This window comes from Garra rufa, chromosome 2, assembly GCF_049309525.1.
Source record: "Garra rufa chromosome 2, GarRuf1.0, whole genome shotgun sequence".
In the NCBI taxonomy this organism is placed as follows: domain Eukaryota; kingdom Metazoa; phylum Chordata; class Actinopteri; order Cypriniformes; family Cyprinidae; genus Garra; species Garra rufa.
Window position 1 is genome coordinate 12476798 of NC_133362.1, and position 13356 is coordinate 12490153.

At 34.9% G+C, this 13356-nt stretch overlaps 1 protein-coding gene across 1 annotated transcript; it reads right to left on the minus strand.

The window, feature by feature from the left end:
- Nucleotides 1-8908: 8908 nt before the first annotated feature.
- On the minus strand, nt 8909-11696 carry nkx1.2la (NK1 transcription factor related 2-like,a). The gene is made up of 2 exons (XM_073833596.1): nt 11471-11696; nt 8909-9501 (listed from the first exon to the last, which is right to left on the minus strand). Exons 1-2 carry the CDS (start codon nt 11694-11696, stop codon nt 8909-8911), a joined length of 819 nt encoding a protein of 272 aa, XP_073689697.1.
- Between the last annotated feature and the right edge of the window lie 1660 nt (nt 11697-13356).

The window sequence follows — 13356 nt, forward strand, 5'->3', positions numbered from 1 at the left end:
CCCTGCCAAATTTTTACCCCCTCTCGTTGAAATTGCTACATAATTTCCTAATCCTAACCCCACACCTAACCCTAAACTTACCAAATACTAGGGGGGCAGTAATCTGGTGGGGGTCAGAATTCAGCACAACACTGGAAAGCGAAACATATGGAGCTGTAATCATAACTGTGTATGAAAATGATTAGAAGTGCTCACTGTTTTACCGCCTCTAGTGTTCATTTTTGTTGGAAACTGCAGTGATATTGGTATTTATTTTGCATCTTGCGAAAAACTTCCCACAGGTACATTTTCATCATGAGATCAGGTAGTGGAAAATCCTGGAATGTTTTCCCTAAACATTAATTTCTTTTTGACTGAAGAAAGAATGTTATTAACATATTGGATGACATGGAGGTGAGCAAATCATCAGGAAATTTTAAATCTGGAATTAAATTTCTCCTTTAAAACAGGCATAAAAACTTGCATTTAAAGGTTTAGTTCACTTCCAGAGCAAAAAATTACAGATAATGTACTCACCCCCTTGTCAACCAAGATGTTCATGTCGTAAAGAAATTCTCGCAAAGAAATTAATTTTTGAGGAAAACATTTCAGGATTTCTCTCCATATAATGGTCTTCTATGGTGCCCCCGAGTTTGAATTTCCGAAATGCTGTTTAAACGCAGCTTCAAAGGGCTCTAAATGATCCCAGCCAAAGAAGAAGGGTCTTATCTAGCGAAACGATCCGTTATTTTTTAAACAAATTGACAATCTATATACTTTTTAACCTCAAATGCTCATCTTGTCTCGACGTGCATGCATAGTTTGTGTAATCCGACTCAAGTTACTCCTATCTCGTTTTCGTCTTCAACTTCAAAATCGTCCTACAATGCTGTTTTACCATTTTTTGTAAAGGGTGTTTGATGATCTTTGTATGTTCACTTTGTAAACACTGGGTCAGTCATTCTGCAGCAATGTAGGACGATTTGGGGAAGAGAAGTTGGGGAAGAAAACGAGATGAGAGTTTTTTTGACATACCCTAACTTTATCGACACGGATCACAAATACTATGCATACGCATCGCAGAGACGAGATGAGCATTTGAGGTTAAAAAGTATTTGAATTGTCAATTTGTTTAGAAAATAACCAATAGTTTTACTAGATAAGACCCTTCTTCCAGAGCTGGGGTCATTTAGAGCCCTCTGAAGCTGCATTTAAACTGCATTTTGGAAGTTCAAACTTGGGGGCACCATACATATCCATTATATGGAGAGAAATCATGAAATGTTTTCCTCAAAAAACAATTTCTTCACGACAGACAGACATGAACATCTTGGATGACAAGGGGGTGAGTACATTATCTGTAAATTTTTGTTCTGAAAGCGAACTAATCCTTTAAGAAGTCATATCTTAGAGATCAAAATATATTTAAAAAAAATATCAAATACACTAAATGTACCTTTTTCCTGTTTATTATCAATGAAAGATTCAATACTAACTGCTGTAAAGAGGTGAACATCATACACGCCTATGTTCAAACATATTCAGTACTTATGCTTTCTGTTCTCTCTCAGCTGCCACATCAAGCAGTGTCATGTTTCGTAACAAGACACGGGCACAATCAAGCGATCTGGCTCTCAGTGTGATTCCCAACAGTCAGAGATTTTCAATCAGGGTTCGTTCAGAGAAGCATCGCCACACATCGGCAAGTGGCGCCTCGGAGTGCATGAGGAAGAATAATTTACTACAAAGATATCTCGCACAGGATCAGTTAATCTCATACAAAGTTAATTTAGGGAAGGCAATTCATCAAGACAAGAGGCCTCATCAATGTGAAGGATCCTAGAGAGTTTCTTTCATCACAGGGGCAAAATCAGCAGCCTTAGTGTGACATGTTCTCTGACGGCGAATAATTGCATTTATGCGATAAATCTTTAGCCTGCAACACATACTATGTCTAACAATCTGCCATTTTGCCCACAAAATTAAAATTTGCAAACAGATGTAAATGAGATTTTGTTTTCATCTGAACATGAAATTTAGCATTACATCACTTGTCCACCAACGGATCCACTGCAGTAAATGGGTGCCGTCAGAATGAGATTTCAAACAGCTGATAAAAACATCACAATGCATGTCATGTGAATTACTTCTGTATTATTTCGGTGCTTTTATCAGTTGTTTGGACTCTCGTTCTGGCGGCACCCATTCACTGCAGATCATTTAGTGAGCAAGTGATGTAACGCAAAATGTCTTTAAATCTGTTCTGATGAAAATGGAATCTTAAATGGCTTGAGGGTAAGCAAATTTTAATTTTCTTTTCACTATTGCTTTAAGATTTAGTATTAACTAAGACGAATAATCGCACATTTTGACAAAAGACAGTTGTAGTAGCACAGTCTGCCTTGGAGGACAAGCCAAGATGCCACTGCGGTCACATAATACAATCTGAAAAGCAACAATTCACAGAACGGAAAGAGAAAAACTCTCAGCTTGAGTTATTGTGTAGGTGAGTAAAAACAGAATGGAAAGGAAGACAGAAGCTAATATCAGAAGAACAACACACATAGAGGGAGGCTTTCATATTTTGTGTTTAATGGTCCTCTTACTGTTCCCCACTGCGTCAGACTGTGTAGTCGTTCGCAACGAGAGACTCACACAAACAAGAACACTAGATGTGCGAGTCAGACACGAGGGTAAACATTGCCCCAGGACAGAAGACTAAAATAAAAGCATGATTTAATGTACAAAGATCTCTTCAGACAAAACAAAAAGCGCCAAACTCCTCCTGAGAGTCTGCGTCTCATCTGGATCTGTACATGTTTGTGTAAGAGCCTCTGTGTGAAGTGGCCCTCTATGTGTTTAAAGATGTCCACAAATGGAATGTACTGCACACTCACAAATCACATTTTAGGGAAATAGCTATCAGACGGCATTGCTTCAGCGTTTTGTGCATGACTGAACTGCCCCACATTAGGCCACATGTATCCCAGCATTCCATGAAACAATGGGAGAGGAACAGGGTGACTGGAGAAGCCCTTGGCATACACTCACAAGCCATTCCTTGACCAAAACACTTCACTGTTTTCCCAGCTGCCTCAAAATAGAGCAGCACACTGTAAATCTCCCTCCCCACCGTTTCTCTCACTCACAGTATTCACTATATGCTCTCTCACACACACTTTAGAGGAAAAGAATAGACTATTTCTTAAAAGTGAAGCTTGTAATTTCCATACTACTACCTTAACTAGACTGAAATGGAAAAATAATGAATTTTCAAAGTGAGTCAACACTTTCCCCAGTAATTTTAGTATGCAATTAATATACCTGGAGGGAAAAATCCATTAGCATCTTCATTCATCTCAGTAGAGTTCAGTTGGATCATGCTAAAAGAATGTGGATGCGACGGATTGACTTGCAAATGACATGACACACTTTTTTTTGTATTATACTCTCTTAAAAATAAATGTTTGTGACGCCATAAAAAAATCAATTTTTAGTTCCCTAAAGAACTTTTCAGTTAACATTTCAGAACCATTTTGAAGAACATTTTGTAAATCTAAAGAACCTTTTTAACTATAAAGAACCTTTTCTGCATCTAAAAAAGTTCCATGGATGTTGAAGGTTCTTTATCGATGCCAAAAAAGAACCTTTATTTAAAAAAAAAAAAAAAACAACATACAATTGTTTATTAAAATTCCTTTTTGTTTTAATTGATGGGCATTCAAACTAGCCAAAATAAAGAAGTAAATAACTAACTAACCAACTAACTAACTAACTGGTTATAATTGGGTAAAAGTTAGCTTTAGGGTAAGGGTTTGGGTGAGGCACCAAAGTGTGTGTGTGTGTGTGTGTGTGTGTGTGTGTGTGTGTGTGTGTGTATTTAACTATAATACTTTATAATACTTATACAATACCAGTCAAAAGTTTTTGAACCGTAATATTTTTAATGTTTTTAATGTTTTTTAAAGAAGTCTCTTCTGCTCACCAAGGCTACATTTATTTGATCCAAAATATAGCAAAAGCAGTAATATTGTGAGTAATAATGTTACAAAAGATTTCTATTTCAGATAAAAGCTGTTCTTCTGAACTTTCTATTCATCAAAGAAATCTGAAAAAATATTTTATTTACAATATAATGTTTTTGAGCTGAAAATCAGAATATTAGAATGATTTTTGAAGAATGTGACTGGAGTAATGATGGTAAAAATTCAGCTTTGAAATCACAGGAATAAATAATTTAAAAAATATATTCAAATAGAAAATATTTTAAATATTTAAAAAAAATAAATTTGACTGTTTTTGCTGTAATTCAAATAAATGTAGGCTTGCTGGGCAAAAGAGACGTCTTAAAAAAAAACATTAAAAAAATCTTACTGTTTAAAAACTTGACTGGTTTTGTATAATGTGTGTGTTTGTTTTTGTGTGTGTGTGTGTGTGTGTGTGTGTGTGTGTGTGTGTGTGTGTGTGTGTGTGTGTGTGTGTGTGTGTGTGTGTGTGTGTGTGCGCGTGTATTTAACTAATAATACACACAGAAACACTTATTTACTTAAAAACAAGAACTGATAGATCACACACACATACTTACTTGGTTTCTTAAAAAAGGAACTAATTAAACTAATTTAGTTTTTACTATAATATAGTAGTATAATATTCATTAATATTAGGGTACAAGGGTTATTTCCCTCTAAACCACTAGAGGGCAGAAAACGTGCAATTTTTATGATGCACCTGCAATTTTGGCTGATGCTTGACGCAAGTAGATTATGTGCTTACTTGATCTACACTGTAAAAAGTTTTCACCACATTCAACTTAAAAACAAGTTCAGCAGCTGCCCTAAGTTTTTAAGTTAAATCAGCTTAAAACTACAAGCCATTTTAACTTATTTCAATAAAAATGAGTTGATTTAACTTGCGAGTTTAAATGACTTAAGTTGATTTAACTTAAAATTTTAAGGCAGCTGCTAAACTTAAGTTTTTAAGTTGAAACTGGTGGAAACTTTTTACAGTGTAATATTTGATGTTTTTAAAAATGTTGTAGATTTAAGTAGCAAATGAGAATCGGTAAAATTCTTTAATATATCTTGAAACAAAGGTCTTCTTAAAGATTTTCAGTTGTGTTTAAGATAATTAAAGCAACAGCTTTTTAAATAATGAAAGTATATGTAAAATTATGGTATTTGGGGTAAAAAAAAATCACCCCTGCTGCTGGGGCTAAATGGCACAATAATTAACATGATAACTAATAGAAGGCTGATTTTTCTATTTGCTGACATGACATTGTTAGATTCAGATGGTAAATATCATATATAATGTTGGGTGTCTATCTTAAAGACAATCACCATGTTTAGAATGAAACCATCATATTTAAAAACATGCTATTAATCATATCATATAATAAAATATAATTTGTTGTTACTACTGTAAATCTATATTAAATTACTATGGGGATCTCCTTCAATGTTTTCAGAATCTTTACATTTTAAAATGTATGTTTTATTATTTATTTAACATTTTAATGCCAGTATATTTATTGAAAAAAAAATTATTTATCAAAATAAGCAGGAAAATAGCACAAACTTTGCTAAAGTGATTGTTTTGAACAAGTATTAACTCATTATTTAAAAATAATAATAATAATAATTTTATCTAAAGTTTTTGTACCCCATGCTAGTGAGCCTTTTACCCCATGTATTTACTTAACCCTCTGGGCCTCCTCATTAAGGGGTCACACTTGGCTCCCTCGCGGTCAAAAGTGACCGAAGCCTTAAAAAGTAACTTTTTTTTTCTTCAGGAAAATCAATTAAATACATTTTTGTTCAATAATATTTTGTAATTATTATTTAGAATTTTGAGCATTTTTTGTGAATCTATGCAATATTTATACAGTTTTAATGAGCAATTTTTTCCCAGTAGAATTATATTTTATATTATATTTTTTAATTAATTATGTATTTATTATTTTTCAATAAATACAAAATTTCACATTAAAATAGAGTAAAAGCATTTAAAATCCATTTTTTTAAAGTGAAAATTGCACCATCTAGTGGCATAAAAAATAAAAACTTGTGTAATGCCATGTAAACTCCTGTATCTCCCTATATACATATATACAGGGGCTTTGGGATTCCTATTGTTTTTTTCTTTTTACTGTTTCTTCATTTTATTAGGCTTTGCATTTAGAAATATATTCAGACATTCTAAAAGATATATTTTGGCAAGGTTTAGATATTTTTTTGATTGGATAAATATCAGGTTTTGCGTTTTTCTGCTTATTTCTTTGTGTCTGTGTGTGTGTCTGTGTGTGTGTGTGTGTGTGCGCGTGTGTGTGCGCGTGTGTGTCAGTTCTGTACTTTTGTTATTTTATAGTGTCAGTCCTTGCTTGCTGAACACTTCTTTTCAGCACAGTTGCTCATTTGTAGCTTGTATTACCAAAAGATTATCTGAATTATCACATTTTTTCGTATTTCCCATTCATTTCCTATGTCGGTCATTTTTGACCGCGAAGGAGCCAAGTGTGACTATTTTTTTTTTGGCCCTTTAACATATCCGAATCATGTCACTGATTTTTTTTTGTACTCACATAGCTAATGCAACAAAAGTCACCAAGTGTCATCTCATTCTGATGAAGCTACGATTTTTAAAAATTCAAAACATAAAATTTTTCGGTCAAAAATGACCGAAGAGGCCCAGAGGGTTAAACAGGAACTGATCAAACAATTTAGTTTTAACTATAATATAGTATAGTATTCATTATTATTATATAATTTGTATTTGTACTTTTACGAGAACCTCAAAACTTCAAAGTTTTGTCTTAACTTCAAAAGTAAAACAATCCCAACAAATCAACACTATCCACAGTGTTTCCACAAACACTGTTTGAAAACATCTTTAAGCTATGCACCAATTAAAATGTAAAAGAACTGAAGTGAACTACCACATGAAATCTGCAGGAGGTGGTGAGGAGGATCGACAGGGTTCCAGATTGGAGAACAGGCTGATGAAATGAGAGCCAGGACAATACCGAATGTCACTCAGCCAGAGAAACACACGGGCTGGACTCAACTCCTACTTCACTCCTACACAAACACACACACAACCCACATGATATCTCAGTCACCAAAAAAAAAAAGAAAAACATGAACTTGGAAAACAAGTTGTAGTGTGTGCTGGAATCAGTTCCAAAAGATGAGAGAATGTCTGATCATCTCTGCTGAGAAAACAGATGATTTATAGGTTGAACTCCAGGGTTACAAAATAAATATTAAGACTAGTTTGGTGCAAACTTTTATTACTAAACCTGCAATATTTGTTTCTAAATTAAAGGCGTTTAATTTCAATCTCTTAGAACAATACTACTTTTCCTTTTTGCTAGTGTCAGATCTTTTGTGATGTGAAAACATATTCTAGAGTGATATTCTAAGACCAAACAAATGAAATCAGCACAATTCGTTCTAAATCAATCTAAATGACATCTAAGAGGACACTGTCCTCTGGTGGTCATATTGTGCTAAAGCTCTGCTTCAGTAATGTACTAGTTGCCTGCAGTACCATTCAGATCAATATTTCCCAGGCCCTCTTGATCTCAGACTCTTTAAAGCTGTTATTCCTGCTGCTCCATTGATCTAGACAGAAAATCTGCAAACTGTGCACAATATACACACTACTCAATTTCAGCCCAAATACAAACTAAATACTGCAGCAACTGTAGTAGCCTATATTAATGTCCTATTTTGAACACAATAAATGTGCTTTGTTTGCATTCATTTGTAGATTGCCTGAAGAAAAAATATATATATATTATTTAAGTGTTATATTTTACAACATTTTAGTGTCACCATTATCTGAAGTCTTCAACACTTCTACAAGTTTTCATCTATCGCCATCTAGTGTTTATGAAGAGAATAGACGACAACCTATCTGGTTGTGATGCATTACTGTAGACAAAATGTGACTCTGGACTACAAAACCAGTCATAAAAGTCTTTTTTTTTTTCGAAATTGAGATTTATAGATCATTTGAAAACTGAATAAATAAGATTTCCATTGATGTATGGTTTGTTTGGATAGAGCAATATTTGACCAAGATACAACTATTTAAAAATCTGGAATCTAAGGGTGCAAAAAAAAAATCGAAATATTGAGTAAACCACCTTTAAAGTTGTGCAAATTAAGTTCTTAGCAATGCATATTACTAATCAAAAATTAAGTTTTGATATATTTACGGTAGGAAATTTACAAAAAGATCTTCATTGAACATGATTCTTACTTAAAATTCTAATGATTTTTGGCATGAATGAAAAATCAATAATTTTGACCCATAAAATGTATTTTCAGCTATTGCTTCAAATACACCCGTGCTGCTTAAGACTGGTTTTGTGGTCCAGGATCACAAATAATCTACTATTACAGAGATTTTGAGAGATCGGACACACCGTTGCCCCATATCTGACTGATACAAAAAAGAAATGACCTTCAATCTGATTTTATTGATGACCTCATTAACATGTTTCTACATATTGTAATGAACATCAATGTCTTTAATTTCAAGTTATTTAAAGATTTTATGCTATTAATCCACAGGAATGTATCAAACTGCTGACAGGAACAATATATACAAAAGAAAGATACATATATACAATTAGATTTACAGTGGTTGCCAAAATGGGTTAGATTCTCAGATTATTCTTACAGTTGCATTTGGGTAAGCATATCTGGAAGATTTATCATTCTTGAGGCCCAGGGTTGGATCCATCTGAACTGTAATACTGCTCACAGATATTAGTGAAAACAGTTACCTATAAATTAATGTTCGGCCTAATTAATTATTAAACCAAGCCAAGTCTAATCCCATCATTCTGAGGATCACTGAAAAAGTGATCCACTTTATAAATTCACATTTACAAGTCTATGATCATTCCTCCTTCCAGAGTTCATAAGTGTGGGGGGAAGAATGCTGGCTGGAGAAAACCATCGGGCAAAAACGGATGCAAAAGCCCACCGGAAGATGCCAGGTGCACCGGTCCAGAATGAAAGATGACATTCCCGGTGGTGAATGGAGGGTGGAGGGCAGATGTGGACCCACAGGTCGGGCTGATGTTCGTGCCGGGCTGCAGGGAACTCTCAGCACCAGGGTTCTGCTTTTTCCACTTGGTTCTTCGGTTCTGGAACCAAATCTTGACTTGGGTTTCGGTCAGGCTTAGAGACAGCGCGAGATTTAGTCGCTCGCACACGGATAAATAACGCGTAGCGCGGAATTTGTTCTCCAGAGCCACCAGCTGTTCGTATGTGAACGCGGTTCTGGCGCGCCGAGGCTTCGCGCAGCTGTGATCTGAGCGCCGCCGCCGCTGACGCGACAGATCATCCGGCGCTGGAGCGATTCTCTCTTCACCTGCCTGATCCGGTTCTTCACAAGGAGAAAAACCCGATGTTAAATTTCTGAGCGAGGCTGATGAGTCCAAGTCAACATCTGGATCAGGAGGATGGAGTCTGACGCAACTTTGATGGTCTTGATTTGATCGATCACCTGTCAAAAAATAAATAAATCGATATGTCAAGTCTCTTTCAGACAGGTAATGTTTTAGTAATTGTATCTATAAACAGAATGAATACATTTTAACTTTGGCTTGCCTTAATCTCAAAGTTTACATTTGCTTTACATGCTTGAAATTGTAAGGAAATCCACCTTTTTCTTTACGTAAGAGTGGCCGCGGCCATTTGTACATTTAATGGGTATGGCTTCTGGTCCAATCCATGTCCAACTATTTGTAGCTATACAGAACAGCTGGTTTTGCTGCTTGATATTGCAAATAGGTTTGTCTTACCATATTATTTTAATGTTTTAGCTTAATTATGAACACACTGGTTTGTAGGGCAAATAGTTTTAACCTTAACTGCACGTTGTTATTCTTCTCCTTATTTTCCTATAGCAGCTAATGAACCGGAAGTCTCACCCATAGGCTTACTCCGCATAGTCAGATGCATAAACAGAGTGTTGCTAAGGTGTTCTGGCCCATTGCTAGGGTGTTCTGATTGTTGCGTTGACTGGCATTAATTATTATTTCGAGTAAAACTGGTTTAAATCCAAGGTGCTCTACAATGCATGGAGTATACGGTTAAAATGGAGAAATAAAATACTTGTAAATGCATAAGTAATGTATTAGCCTATTTTTATTATTCAAATTGTTATGAATTCAAGTTCAAGTACAAACTACCAATCAACCAATATAGATTTCAATAGTATAGAATTTAGGCTAATTAATGCTGTTCAAAATTAATGTGAAAATAAAATTCATATTAGGCCCTACAATTTAGTAGAAAAATACAATAAAGATAAGATGACATAACAAATTTGCTATCAAAATAAATCTTATTCAGTGATCAGCTGAAGAAAAGTATGCTAACTCTAAATGTGCTGAGAAATAAACGAATGCATGTGCAGAGCGATGTAGCCTATAAAAGTCCTGTACAGGAATAGGGGGGAGGTTGTTACTGTGTGTGGATTTCAAGAAAAGACTGACGCGGAATGGGCCGTAATCCCTCAACAATTTCAAAATCACAAATCGCCTCAAATGTCATGTTGCGGAAAGAAACCCTAGTTAAATCCAGCTCTGCCATCCAGCCATGACGCGCTAATGGAGTTTCATATTTGTCGGCAGATCGATAAATGTCATCTATTTAAAGGGAAGTTTTAATCGAACGATATTTGGGATCAGACATGGCAGGGGTTTGAAGTTTGGAGCCGCAAGCTGCTGGAGGGAGATATGCAGCATCCAGTAATGGGATATCGATCAAAGTGAGCGCAGGCATCCTCAATGGGACGATTTAAACAATTATCTGCCCTGACTGTCCCAATGGCAATCACTTACTCAGCTGCGGCTGCTTAAAGAAAACGCAGTCTTGGAAATGAGGGGAAGGTCAAATTCTACCATCTAATGACACATTATGACACAAAAGATCTGTTTGGAAGAGATACAGAGCGAAAAATCTTGTTTATCCGTATTATGTTTTACTATGCACATCATATAATAGGCTACATATAAACACTTTAGGCATATTTTGCAAAATAAAAATGTAGTGTTTTTGTTCAGTATTAGGCATATAGAGTAGCCTATATTCCATCTATAAAATACGTTACCCCAAAAGACAAAGGTTGTGGAAGTCTCAAAAATATGCATTATTTTAACATATAGGCTAAGTACAGGCTGCGTTTCAGAACTATTTTTCAGTAACCACAAAAGTTGGATTACAAGTTATCAATGTGCGCTATACCCTCTCGAAGTCGCGATAGTCAGATGGTAACCATAGTAACAACTTCTAGATCGCTGATTGCGAATATAAACAGCATTATTTGTCACGCCATTATAGTTACATATCAGAAATATTAGTGTTTTGTATAAATGCAAGACAAAACCTCTAACGAATGTAGTCAAAAAATACAGACAGAAATTATTTCAAAAGTTGCCCCTTCTTAAAGTCACCGAATAATTCCTCACCTATATTTTTGCAGGTCGATTCTAGGTTCCCAGGACTTTCTTTCCCGTTGTTCTGTTCCTCCAAACTTCCAAATTCTGTGTTTTCTGAACATGACGTCCGTTCTTTCTCCGACACGGCGTGTGTTTGTTTACTTGTGAACTTTTTAGGATCCAATATGTCAATAATCGAAAAGGAAATCCGATGGCCCGATGTTGTTTTCACTCCGGACTCCTGATATTCAAGCATTTTCCAATTGCCAGTAGAATTTCTTATACCTTATTGCTGTATTCTCTTACTAAGCATAGGCTACACGTGAAGTGGATGCAGCTTCTGGTCGGATCTGAGGCGCTTCGGTCAGATGTCAGTGGATGAAGGTGTGCTTGAGCTCTTTAACAGGTCCATTAGAGGAGACGCGTGAACACCAGCGTTTAACGGGATCCCTTTCGATTGGCTGAGAGCATTCGGTACTTAAACCTGCGCTCATTTCAATCAATACAACACGGACAAGTTCCCAGGCTGACAAGTGGCATAATTCAGGAAGCTGTTGCATCTAATCCTTAGCATACACTCTTCAGTGCTCGTTTGCACAGTATGTTTAGCGAAGAACCCTTGCATAATCATTTTCACACTGTATAGGGGTTTTCAGTGAGCTTATCAGCGATTTGTATTGTGATTTAAGTTTCAAACCTAGTAAATAATAAAATATGTCTATTCTTCAATCCTTATTACCCCTGACACACAACAGTAACAATTTAGTAACAAATGACAAGTATTATTATTGCACCTCTCAATAAAATGATGTTAAAGACATTTTTTTTCCCCTGGCAAATAAATGATGTGGGGTCAGTACAGTGTGTTGGCTTATTTCATAGTCAATAGCTTAAGCCAGTATCTTCACATTCACTATGTGGCATCAATCTGCCAAAGCTTGGGATGAATCAATAAACGTGTGTCTGGCACTGATAAATGAGAAGCTCTCCTACAAAGCACTACTGTTTCACTATCTAGCTAGTGATTTACTTCTGTTAGTCTATTTCCCAAAAGATATACATAAAAAAAAAGTAAATAAACAAAAATAAAAAGCTAACGATGCGTTTCCCAAGACAGGGAAGCTTAAACTGGTGTGCAGTATATTAAACCTGAGATATTTAAAGGAGCAAAATGGAAAATTAACATAAAAGTCCATCATGAAAAGAAGATATTTTTAAAAATGTCATATTTTTTAATTAATTAGTTTATATGACGTCAATGTAGTCCACTCTTGTTTGGACCAAAAAAACAAAAAAGTAAGAATAAGTAAATGATGAATTTTCAATTTTGCGTGAACTAACCCCTGAAAACGTATGAATGGCATTGCATTAGATAACAAAATATAGACAAAAATCAATCACATTTATTTGAAAGAAAAATGTATAAAAAATATAAAGATTAACTAAATGTGTGAACTAACTTCATACATGTGATTGCAAAAGAGTAGAAATGTTAGTTTTGAGAAAAGCATATGGATCATTCCTAGGATTCTGTAATATTTCAGTCCCCCAGAGCTTCAAAAGTGGTGGTTCACCAAAATTAATTGTTCAAAGCTTTTCACAATACTTTGGTATGCCCATTATAATGAATAAAAATAATTATTGCATTTTATTTTTTTTAGCATAAAATAATGCTTTATATTTATCTTAAACCAAGCATTTTGTCTGAGTTTTATTACCAAAATGTAAATAGTGATTTTTGGCAATAAATGTAAGCATTTATTTGTGTTCCTTTCTTGTAAAGAATATTTTTCTAAAAAACTGCAAGATATATTAATTCTATTTTATATAATTTATAATTTAATTATATTATATTTAAAAGAAAAGACTTTAAAGTATGTCCCTCAGTCTGGACTCAACAATTCTATTTAGCTCAT

What these genes read in the sequence shown, in the direction of transcription:
- nkx1.2la (XM_073833596.1), bottom strand. Translation starts at nt 11,696, where the DNA reads ATGCTTGAATATCAGGAGTCCGGAGTGAAAACAACATCGGGCCATCGG. An exon ending in ATCGACCTGCAAAAATATAG is followed by an intron (nt 9,502 to 11,470) that starts GTGAGGAATTAT and finishes ATTTTTTGACAG; the next exon opens with GTGATCGATCAAATCAAGAC.